The sequence below is a fragment of the Lupinus angustifolius genome, chromosome LG05 (genome assembly GCF_001865875.1).
Source record: "Lupinus angustifolius cultivar Tanjil chromosome LG05, LupAngTanjil_v1.0, whole genome shotgun sequence".
Lineage (NCBI taxonomy): Eukaryota > Viridiplantae > Streptophyta > Magnoliopsida > Fabales > Fabaceae > Lupinus > Lupinus angustifolius.
The window spans coordinates 3,457,135-3,469,774 of record NC_032013.1 but is presented as its reverse complement, the minus strand read 5'-3'; the positions used below and the strand labels follow the sequence as shown (position 1 = coordinate 3,469,774).

At 35.0% G+C, this 12,640-nt stretch overlaps 1 protein-coding gene across 1 annotated transcript; it reads right to left on the bottom strand.

The window, feature by feature from the left end:
- On the bottom strand, positions 4,112-4,927 carry LOC109347143. Its single transcript, XM_019586865.1, has one exon. The coding sequence runs from the start codon at positions 4,770-4,772 to the stop codon at positions 4,242-4,244; it is 531 nt and encodes a 176-aa protein (XP_019442410.1). The 5' UTR covers positions 4,773-4,927; the 3' UTR covers positions 4,112-4,241.

Genomic DNA, 12,640 nt, shown 5'->3' with positions numbered 1-12,640 from the left:
ACAGAAATTTGAGGCTCATCAAATTGCTCACTTACCTCCTCACTGGCACTGATCAAGCCCTGGCCTTCATCATCTGCATCCTCCACTTCCAATAGGTGGATTTGTAATTTCTTATGTGATAACCCATGCTCAGGTGAATAAGGTTCATCACAAAAGTAGCATAACCCCTTAGCCATTCTCTCATTTATGAAAGCTGGAGATAAGTTCCTTGCAAACCTTATTTTTGGTTTTAACTGCTCCGGTTCTATAATTGTACTTGGTTTAAGTGTTATCAATGGCTTTTGTGTCACTGATGGTTTGACCTTTAATGTCAACCCTACTTCAGCAGTACTATTATGGGAAGACTCATATAGCTTAGCCAATGCAAAAGCCTTTCTCATTAATTGTGGTTGGAACATCTTCACCATCATTTGCACCTCATTCTTCAACCCTCCTAAAATAGAGTAATTATTGCATCAAACTCCTCATGATACTCACTAATTGACCCATTCTGCCTCAACTGCATTAACTCGGCTATGGAATCATCACAAATCTCACCAAATCTTTCCATGATTACCTTTGCATATTCCCCCGTCAACCAGGCAATGAATTCCATAATGACTTAACACACGCATGATGTCATTTCAATGCCTTCTCTTCAAAATGCATAATAGCTAATTTGACTTTAAATTCTTCAGGAGTATCATCAATCATAAAGTATGTCTCACATTGGTAAAGCCATTCTTTTACATTATCCCCACTAAATCTAGGAAAATCGTTTTTTGATAACCTAGTGTGGCAAGAATAAGGAAAAGATTGATCTTGCCTATTTTCCCGGTCTGATTGGTAATGCTTTGATCTCCATGTTAAACTTTCCTCCTCCCCATGCTTCGGCAAAAAAATTTCAACAAAGTTCTCTAAAGACTCTCCTAATGTTCTTTGTAAAGAACTAGTCAAATCCACCAACTTCAACTCCAATCTTTTAGATATGCAATTTTCAAGCCTTTCCTCCACCTCCCTTGCTGCTGCTTGCATACGTGTAGCTTCTGCCGACTTGATCCTGTCCAATACATCAGAGTGAATATCATGAACCACCAAAGCCAAACATTATACTTGGAATGGTTGTGAATTAAGAAGGAAGGGGAAACTAGTAGGGGGCCAGGATCTAGTACTCAGACAAGAATTACTACAATGGCTCCACGATGCTACTAGAGGGGGTCATTATGGTAGGAATGCTACAACTAAAAGAGATAAATATGTCCTGCACTGGACGGGATTGAACAAGGATATCAAGCAGTTCATTCAACAATGGTAAGTATGCCAACAATGCAAGTAAGACACACCTAATACTCTTGGTTTTTTTGCAACCCTTGCCCATTCCTGGTCATGTTTGACAACACATTACTATGGATTTCATAGAAGGTCTTCCTAATTCACAGGGTAAGCAAGTTATCTTTGTGGTGGTGGATAGGCTTAGTAAAGCTGTTCATTTCATGTCTTTATCACACCCTTATACTGCTGGAATAGTGGCTCAGTCCTTTATGGATAATGTTTTCAAGCTACATGGGTTCCCTAACTCCATAACAAGTGATATGAACCCCATTTTTATTATCCAATTTTGACAAGAGTTGATGGCATTCCAAGGAGTTCAACTCAACCTATCTATAGCTTACCATCCTCAAACAGATGGACATATTGAGGTAATGAATAGATGCTTGGAAACCTACTGAAGGTACATGTGTACAGATTCTCCACAATAGTGGTCTAAATGGTTACCCTTGGCTGAGTCATGGTACAATACCACCTTCCATACTTCAATTCAAGCCACTCCATATGAGATAGTTTATGGACAAGTGGCTGATAAGCATAGAAGTGATAGGGAATTCTAGGTGGGAGACAAGGTCTATGTTAAGCTTCAATCCTACAGGCAGATTTTAGTGGCTGCAATGGAAAATGAAAAACTATCTCCTAAGTATTTTGGACCCTTTGAAGTATTAAGCAAGGTAGGAGCTGTAGCCTACAAGTTGCAACTACCAATTCATTCGAGAGTGCATAATGTATTCCATGTCTCTCAATTAAAGAAGCATATTGGCCAAGCAACTGTTGTTGCATTCATCCCTGCAAGCATAGCCGAAGGCACAAAGATAGAGAACCTGAAGCCATTTTGGACAGGGCCACAGTGAAGAGAAGAGGTAGGGTTGTCATCAAGGTCTTGGTTTAGTAGAAACATCATCTACCTGAAGATGCTACATGAGAGTTTTACTTTGTTCTATGTAAATAGTTTCCTCATTTCCATTCTTGAGGACAAGAATGTTTCTAAGTAGGAGCAATGTTAGGGGTATTATTGTAAGAATAATATTATCGTAAGGGTAGAAGGATCATTGTGATTAGTTAGTGGGAAGGAAATTGTAGGGAAAATTATTTGTTTTGGTTGGTTTGTATAAGTAAATTGTAGAGCAAGTTACTAACTCACTCATTAACATTTTCTACAAAACATACAATCTTCTTCTTGTAATTCTTAATTCAATCAATAAGACAGTTCAAATTCTTCTTCTTCTTCCTAAGAATTTATACTTCTTGTTCCTGGAATTGTCGAATTCGTGATAGAATTCCCCAATTCACCTACATCGATAACAATTTCTCCCTACTTATAGGTGTTGGCGTCTTTCGTAGCATTTGACGAAATGATATCGACGTTCTTCTTCATTTTCTTGACCTGTTTATTTCGTAACGTAGCGGGGTCAAGTTTTCCGATCTATGTTATGGATGAAGGTGGGTTGGGGAATTCTATCACGAATTCGACAATTCTAGAAACAAGAAGTAGAAATTTTTAGGAAGAAGAAGAATAATTTGAACTATCTTATTGATTGAATCAAGAATTACAAGAAGAATATTGTGTGTTTTGTAGAAAATGTTTATGAATGAATCAGTAACTTGCTCTACAAGTTACTTATACAAAACAACCAAAACAACTAACTTTCCCTCCAATTTCCTTCATAACTAACTAATCACAATGATCCTTCTACCCTTACAATAATACTGCTCTTATAATAATACCCCTAATAATTTATTAGCGGAAATATCAACCATAACTTCTTCCATACCTATATGTGACACTATCATTATTCCATATGAAGAAGAGGAAGAAGTGGGAGTGTGATTGGAAATGAGGGTTTGGAGAAGATTGGTTTATTTAAGCGTGAGTATTTGAAGAAGATTGGTTTATTTGGGCGTGAGGGTTTGGGCATGTGAAAGTGAGTTTTTTTTTTGTAATGAGAAAGTAATGGATATTTAGTATTTTTTAATTGATAGTGGAGGTTTCAACCTCCATAAATTAAATAAAAACTTCCGCTATATATTTAGTAAATGGTCTAGCCCACCTCATTTGATTATTTGGGGAGGTTTGAATAACTTCCATAAAAAAACCATCCATAAAATGCAAATTTTGGTGTAGTACTTGTTTTAGGTGATTTTAGTGTCTTCATAAAAAACATGTCAAGGTCAAGTGCAAGATTGTTTTCACATATATACTATATATAAAGGCAAAACGTCATGGATCAGACTAATTTCCAATTCTGTATTTTACCTTTAACTTTTTTTTTCATTTTTACAAAAAACCATATAATCATAGGTAACCATATAATTAACACAATAACCATTTATTCACCTTAAATTTGGCATTATAATAATAGAGTAGTGTATATTCTCACATTAGAAGATAAGTTATATCCACAGTCAACTAAAAATGTGACATATGTCATATTTGTTTTTTCATCAAATATTATATCTTATATTTTATTAAAATATTGTTGACATATCAATCTATTATACGTGAACATAATCTATATTATCTTCTTATAGTAAGAGATATTTTATTTTCTTAAATTAAATATAAAAGAGTATAACATAAAGTATCCCAATACAAAAAATATATCCGAATCATTTAAAATGAAATGTATAATAACATAAAGTAAGAATATGGTTAGGCAATCATGAAATATCTTGTCAACATGTTACTTATTATAATATGTAAATGAATTGTGTTAAAATTATTGACAATTTTCAATCCTCCCAATGTTTCTTCTCATCATATTGTTCCCAATATGAACAATAACAAATAAGATAAATATACAATACATATAAAACCATTTGATATATATACAATACAAACATAATATCATTTCATAAATATCATTTTTTCGAGCCACAAATTATAGATATGGCTGCATCTGTCTTCTATATACACTTCCTTTGAAATGAGATTAAACAACAGCGTGAACATTACAATTAAATCCAACTACTCTAACTGGAGTTGATTTAATTCCAAATTTGGTTCTGACACACCCTCCTTTTCTCCACGATGAAGAGGACGGTGATGATAAGCCTAGAGATGTTGACAATGGTGATGTTAAACTTGGAGATGATGAAATTGAAAATATTGGTCGAGAACTATTTTTTCCATATCCAAATTGGTCATCTTGGATCAAAGGGTTAGTTGCCCTAACCGGAGGAGAACCCGGAAAATAGGGAGGTGATGATGGTTCATGGTTTATACAATAACCCTCCTCCAAAATGATGTCTACAATCTCTTCCCATGATTTAGAATCAGAATCATCACTTTGTTGATAAAATTTCCTTTTTGATGACGTTATAGTTATAGGCATGTCAGGGAAAACCATAACTCGTAGAGGCTTAGGGCAAAAAACAGTGTCCTTCATATCATAAAGAGTAGAAGGGCCTCTCATTTCTTCTAGGGATTCCAAGCCAATATCCTGAAAATTGTAATGATTCATCTTCAAAAGAAGAAGATTTCTAAGGAAGATAAGACCCCTTGAATAAACATTAATACTTTTTTCTAGGTCATGCAAAGTATGACAAATTGAAACCAATGAAAATTCAAGACTTATAGTTTAAAATTTTCCAAATACATAGACTTTGGTTTACAGTGGATGTTCTGTGTGGTACTATGTGTAAGGTTTACAACTCAGAACAACTAAGATTTGAGTAAATTAAAATAACAGAAGAGAGAATAAGTAGCATTGTTATGGTCGTTTTGGGAGATATAGCTATTATATCAAAGTTTTAAGCGGTTAGTTAACCAAAATTAGAAGATGACTAGTGGTTACAATACAGAGTCTATCCGCATAAAGGGATATGTATTGGCAATAGAAAACACATTTGTATTGGTATATCATATTATATTTAATATTACCTATTTTTATAGCAATTAAAAATAAATGCAAGTATCTAATCATTAGTGTTTATGTGTTTAAACAAAAATGATTCTAACACATTTTCTTTTTGCGTTTAAACAGAATTTACGTTTCAAACTATTAGCCGAAAGCTAATATTTGATTCATTGACTTGATGAGTTTTACAATACTGAGTAAAATATTTTTATTCAAGGAAGGAATTGAACCAATGTGTGTATGCAAGAACATAAGATGGGGTGCTAATGACTCTTCACTTCGTGTCCTTTATGGGGAGCTAGATGAATTAACCACCCATTTGTTTTTCTCTTGTTTAAAATCATACAATGTTTGGCAAAATCTTTATTTTTGGTTTGGTCTCAACTCAACCATTCATAATGATGTTAAGATCAACCTCTTTATTCATGCAAACATGTTATGGATGACTAACAAGAATAAACAAATGTGGTTATCCTTTTGGTTTGCAAATACTTGGTCAATTTGGTATAATAGAAACAAAATTATTTTTGAGAACGCACGACTCCATATTAATGATGTGTTGGAGCTAATTTTTTTACATGCTTGGAATATCCTCAATGCTCGGTTCCATAATTTCTCATTCTCTCTTGTTGAGTATGTCTTGAGCCCCTCCAATTGTCTTCTTCATTGTTAACTTCTAGAAATTTGGTGGACAGGAGTACCACTTGTTCTCCTAATTATTTTTTTAATAAAATTAATTGCTGATAAAAAAAGAACATAAGATGGAGTCGATCAACAACATAACACAAATGGGGTCTCAAGATATTTTCTTATTGACATAGGACTACACCAAAGATCAACATTGAGCCCTTGCTTGTTTACATTGGTATTGGATGTGCTTACTGAGCATAATCAAGAACTAGTACTTTTTTTGTTTGGATGATATTATCTTAGTGGAAGACTCGAGAGAGAGAAAAATTAAATGGGAAGTTAAAAGTGTGGACACGAGCTTTAGAAACATATGGACTTCCAATAAGTCGAAGTAAGATGAATTTTATGGAGTGTAAGTTTAGCACGAGACAGACAAAATATGCTATAGATATAAAGATTTTGGGATCATATCATACTACAAGTCACTAGATTTAGGTGGATTGCATGAAATAGAGGAGTGTTTCAAGAGTCATATGTGATAAAAAATTACTACTAGGTGTCAAAATTTGTTTATGTGAAGAAAATTAGGTGTTGGAAGCTAAGAAAATCAGGTTATACAATTGGAAGATCAATTTGGGTTTCCCTATGTACCAGTGCATTGTACTATCTTAGGATTATGTTGACATTTGTTAAAGGAATAACATGTTATGATGATATTATGACTGTTTCAAATATTCAGTATGCAACATTTAGATATGCATGCTTTGCCATTGGCTTATCTAAGGATGATAGAGAATATATTGAAGCTTTAAGAGAAGCAAATGATTGAGGTTCTGGATTCTACTTGAGGAAATTATTTGTCACAATGCTTTTATCGACATCTATGAATAGGCCAAATCGTGTTTAGAAAAAGACATGGCAATGGTTATCTGGTGAAATTCTTTACAATAAAAAAACATCTCCAATAATCAAGGTATCCAACAAGTGGGTTGCCTTTTTCCAAAGTGATTGTGGATATAGAGTATGAGAATCTACCTGAATTATGTACTAGTTATCAAGAAATTGGACATTTAGCTTACAACTGAAGGAGAAATTACAAAAAAGAAGGGGTTGAAGAACCCCCCAAACCTACAACAAAAAAGGCTCAACATGTGCAAGAAACTCCACAGGGTGTGAATGATAAGGATTTATTCATTAACCTGGAAATAGATACCAGTGAGGCTAATCTTATTGATGGAATGGAGAATATAGGTTTGTCTCCTCCAGATGAGGCTCAAAATGTGATCTCCTCTGATGAGGAGGAAAGGTTGGGCACTAGAGATGAAGACTCCCTAGACAATGTCCCTCCAGAGACAATGGTGAAAGTTGCCAACACAATTAAAGGAAAGGAGATCAATAACAATTTCACTATCCAAGCAGATACAAGTATGGTGAATCCAATAACTGCTAGAGATATGAAAATTGTGGGAAGGTTATATGCTGATGATGACACAATTGAGGAGGTCGAGGAAGAAGGAAGCTTTACCAGTGTCTTTTTTAAATCTCAAAAGAAGAGAATGAAGAAAAAATGCAACTCAGAAAGGATTCACAATACCTGAAAGGGTACATATTTAAACTCTGCTCAATGAAAGTTACCTATTGGAATTGTAGAGGTTTTGGTAACCTTAAAACTAGTTTAGTTTTAAAAAATCTATGCTTATCAAATTAACCTAATTTGTTATTTATCTCAGAGTCTATGATATCTCCTCAGGATGTGAATAACATATTTTGGTCTAAGCTAAGCCTAAATTTTTTTGTGGTAAATGATAGAAGTCCAATGATTGCAAACATCTAGGGGTTTTGCAGAGCTGACCTCACCCCTAATGTTATTTCCAATTCTAGTCAACAATTGTCTATTTCTATAACAATTAAGGGGAACTCTGTTAATCTTTATGGTGTTTATGCACACTCTAATTACATTCAAAAGAGGCACCTTTTGTCTGACATTCAGTCCATAATGAGTTCGCAGGATGGTCCTTGGTGTTGCATTGGAGACTTCAATGTAGTCATTGGTGCTAATGAATGTAGGGGCTTTAGACTCCCAAGTAGAGGTCCCTCTAAGGAATTCAAATCTTTCTCCAACAATGCAAACCTCATTCATTTGGACACTAGAGGAGTTGCCTTCACTTGGTCTAACAAAAGAAGAGCCTATGCTCTAATTGAGAAGAGGTCGGATAAAAGCCTTTATAGTGATGATTGGTTAAATTCTTAGCATCATGTTTCTTGTTGTACTCTGCCTAGAATATCTTCGGATCACCATCATATTCTATTACATGCTTCTCAGTCAGTTGTTGCTAGGAAAACTCCTTTTAGATTCCACAAAATGTGGTTGAATCATCATGGCTGTAAAATAGTTGTGGTTGAAGTTTGGAGGAAGGCTTTCTTTGGGTGTCCTATGTTCATTGAATCTGAAAAGCTAAAGCATCTAAAAAAAGAGCTGGGGGATTGGAACACCAATGTTTTTGGCAACATTCATCAAAAAGTGCAAGTTGTTTCAGCTTCTCTAGACACAATGCAAAACACAATCTCTATGTATGGTCTTGATCAAGGTCTTCTGGATCAGGAAGCAACTACTCAGAGTGATCTAATTCATGCTTTAATAGTGGAGGAAGATTTCTAGAAAGAAAAATCAAAACTAAACTAGCAAATAAATGGAGATAGGAACACATCTTTCTTCCATAAGATCACTAAAATTAAGCAGGTTTATAAATCCATGTCATTGATAAAATAGAGGGATAATATCTTGACCACACAAGAGGACATTGCTAGTCATGTGCAAAATCACTTAACTCGGTTGTTTGCCTCAGCAAATGACACCTCTACTAATAGCTTGATCCAATATGTCATTCCTAATATGGTAACTATGGATGAAAATAGCATGCTTACTTCAAATCCAACTATTGAGGAAATAAAACTTGAAATTGATGTTATGAATGGTGATGGAGCTCCAGGTCCTAATGGTTTTGGATGATGTTTTTACCATGCTTTTTAGAACATAGTAGAATAGGATGTGTACAATTTTGTGCAACAACTTTTCAGACAAAGGGGGGATTCTGCCTAATTTGAATTCAAACATTGTGGTCCTCATCCCAAAGCATGCTGAAGCTATTACAATTGATGAGTTTAGGCCTATTGCTTAGGCAAACTTTCAATTTAAAATAATCACCCAAGTCCTGGCTGATAGATTGACTTTAATCACCTTTAGAGTTATCTTATCTCAACAAAGAGGCTTCATAAAGGACATGAGCATTTTTTTACTGCATTTGTTTGGCATCTGAAGCTATAAATCTGTTGGATAACAAATTTCTTTTGGTAATTTGTTCATATAGTTAACACAATTTGGTATTGTAGGAATCAAGCTCGATTTTAGGATAGTCGAATCAACATTTATAATGCAATCTCTAAAATTAAAATGGCAATATCTCTATCAGGGAATACTTCAAAACTCAATGTTAGTAACTCTATTCAAGACTTCCACATACTAAGGTCTCTCAACATTTCTATCAATTACAGCAAAGCACCTAGGATAGTGGAAGTTAATTGGATTCCATCCTCTCATTGAAGGATTAAAATCAACACGGATGGAGTAGCTTAGGGGAATCTTGGTAACTCTGCAGGGTTAGGGATTTTCAGAAATCACAAAGGTGAATTAATGGGTGGTTTTTGCATATTTTTATGGAATTCAAGATGTTCTTTTTGTTGAGCTCAACTCGACTATTTTGGCTATTCAAATTGCAAACAAAAGGGGTTGGTTCATAGTGTGGTTGGAATGTGACTATACTTTAGTGGTAGACATCTTTAATGACAAAGCAAATGTCCCTTGGAAACTACTTAACAAATGGAACCTTTGCATAACTATTTTATCTTCAACGGACTATATTGTTACACATATATAGGGAGGGTAATAGTTTTGCTGATAAACTTGTAAATTGTGGTCTACAATCTAGGAACTTAAATTCGTGGAACTTAATTCCAAATTTCCTTATGGAGGATTACTCTAGAAAAAGGTTTGGTCTACCAAACTACAGGTTCACCTCATTGTAATTTCCTTTTTTCTTGACTCTTTATTAATATATTTGGGGTGTACTTGCACCTTTTCCCAAAAAAAATGATCAGTGTTTGTCTATGTCCTCTATTCCAAGTTAATTCAAGGATAACATATTTATCACCAATTAAGAGAAATTTTAGATATTTGCAAGGTACCAATGATCCTCTATTTGATTCCTATTGCAATTCTCAAACGAAAGCACGCAGTCGCCAGTTACGTTCTCAGCTTCGTTCCATCTCACATGGTTCGAGTTCAATTTTTGACTAATTCACAACAATTAAGGGACTTGTGGATGCTCTAATATACATCTGTACACCGATTTCAAGTGCTGAACACATCGATTATATTCTCGATGGACTTAACGAGGAATATCAACCAGTTATCACCTCCGTCGAAAGTCAGTTGGATCTTCCTTCTGTTCATAACCTTGAATCTTTCTTGCTTACCTTTGAATCTCGACTTGAGAAGAATAAAGGTAAAGCACTCTCAGATGCTCTCTTGACTAACGTTGTTGTTCATTCTACCTTACCTCCATCCTCAAAAATGATTAATTCGTTCTCAAGACAATAAACAATTCCTTCGCAAACTCCTCCATCACACTTCTCGCCTAGGTTTGAATTGCAAAATCCAGGTTTCACTAATGGGTGTGGAAATTTTAATGGCTATCAAGGAGGTCGTGGTGGTGGTCGGAATAGAGGAGGAACAGGTTCTGGATGCTTCTCTGCGTTATTCTGCATTTACTGTAATAGATCTGGTCATGATGTCATCTCTTGCTACTATGCTCCACCAAATTTTGGTGCATCTTATTGCCCTTCTTCTTATCCACTGCCACGTCAGCAACCTTCTCATTTTTTCAATTAGAATGGGCCTCACTCATGTTTTCCAACCCATTTTCTTCCTGACTTCAACAATGACTTCTACTTTGGGCCTCCTCAGTTATACAATCATGGGCCCTCTTATTATCAGACTCATGACACTTCTCTACTTCGGCCTGGCCCAAATAATTCTGCAAGACAATCACTTCCTCATTATGCAAGGACTACAACAACACCACATCATATTACACCTTCTGCCATGAACACCAAGAAAGTCACATGGTATCCTGACTCTGGGGCCACCAATCATTTGACTGCTGATCCAAAATTGTTGCATGAACTAGCTAAAATGTTCTCTCTGATAAGGTATACATGGGTAATGGAACATATATTCCTATTATTTCTATTGACACCTCTTATTTCACCACTGCTGCTAATTCACATAATATCTTCCAACTAAATAATCTTCTTCTTATTCCTTCCCTTACCAAGAACCTTTTGAGTGTGTCACAATTTGAAAAAGATAATTGTTGTTACTTTGAATTTCATCCTAATGTTTCTTATGTAACATCACAGGATTCTAATGACATATTACTGAAAGGATTTCTCACCAAGGAATGACTCTATGCTTTCTGAGGTGTTCTACCCACTTATGTGTCTTCCTGTGTTGTTGCTTCTTCTAGCAGTAATAGGCCTAGTTCCAATGTTTGTAATAAGTCTAACTCATCATCTTGTAATAAATCTAGTGTTACTTTGTGTAATGAGCCTAGCTCACATACTTCAATATTTTCGCTATTGCATTTTAGGTTGGGTCATCCCCATGAATATGTTGTTAAGAATGTTTTGAAAAATTGCAAAATCTAACACAATAATAAAATTGTATTTGATTTCTGTTCATCTTGTTGAATTGGTAAATCACATAGAATTCACTCTGCAAATTCCCCTATTGTTTACAAATCCTCTTTTGATTTAGTCTATGTTGATCTGTGGGGTCCTGCACCTGTCTATTCTCAAACAGGATTTATGTATTACTTTTCCATTGTGGATGCCCATACTAGGCACACATGGATTTTTCTACTCAAACAAAAATTTGAAATACTCTCACTGTTTCAGTATTTCTTGACCTATGTCCAAACTCAATTTCAGCTCACTATTAAAGCTGTTCAAAGTGACTTTGGGGGTGAATTTCGACCATTTACTAAATTCCTTAGAAGTCATGGGATTTTTCATATTATTTCTTGCTCTTACACTCACCACCAACAGGGAATTGTGGAAAGAAAACATAGGCATATTTTAGAAATTGGGCTAACTCTACTAGTTCATTCTCATCTTCCCTTAAATCTATGGGATCATGCCTTTACAATAATTGTTTTCCTCATTAATAGACTACCCTCAGTTACTCTTAAAAATAAATCTCCTCATGAACTTCTTTTTGGTCATCCACCAGATTATAAACTATTCAAGGTCTTTGGTCGTGCATGCTTTCTTCTTCTCAGGCCCTATAATAGACACAAGCTTCACCCCAGAAGTTCAGAATGTGTCTTCATTGGCTACTCCTCTAGTCACAAAAGGTAAAAGTGCATGTCACATGATAGAAAGATCTATATTTCAAAATATGTTATCTTTAATGAGAATATATTTCCCTTTGCACTTAAAGGAAATGACCAATCCAATAGTGATAATAGGCACTTAACTTCATCTCTTACTACTTGTCACATTTCTCCTATATTCAATCCTTATGTTGCAGACACTCTGTCAATAGAGACTTCCAACTTCACAAATAACTCTAGTCCTCTTCCTGCACATAATTCTCCTATTTCCCTCTCATCTCAAAACTCTCAGACTCCCTCACTAACTACCAATCACACACTACAACCAAACACTTTTTCTTTTGTTAGCCATTTACCCTTAACTAGTAGTTCTACTCTAATGTCCTCTCA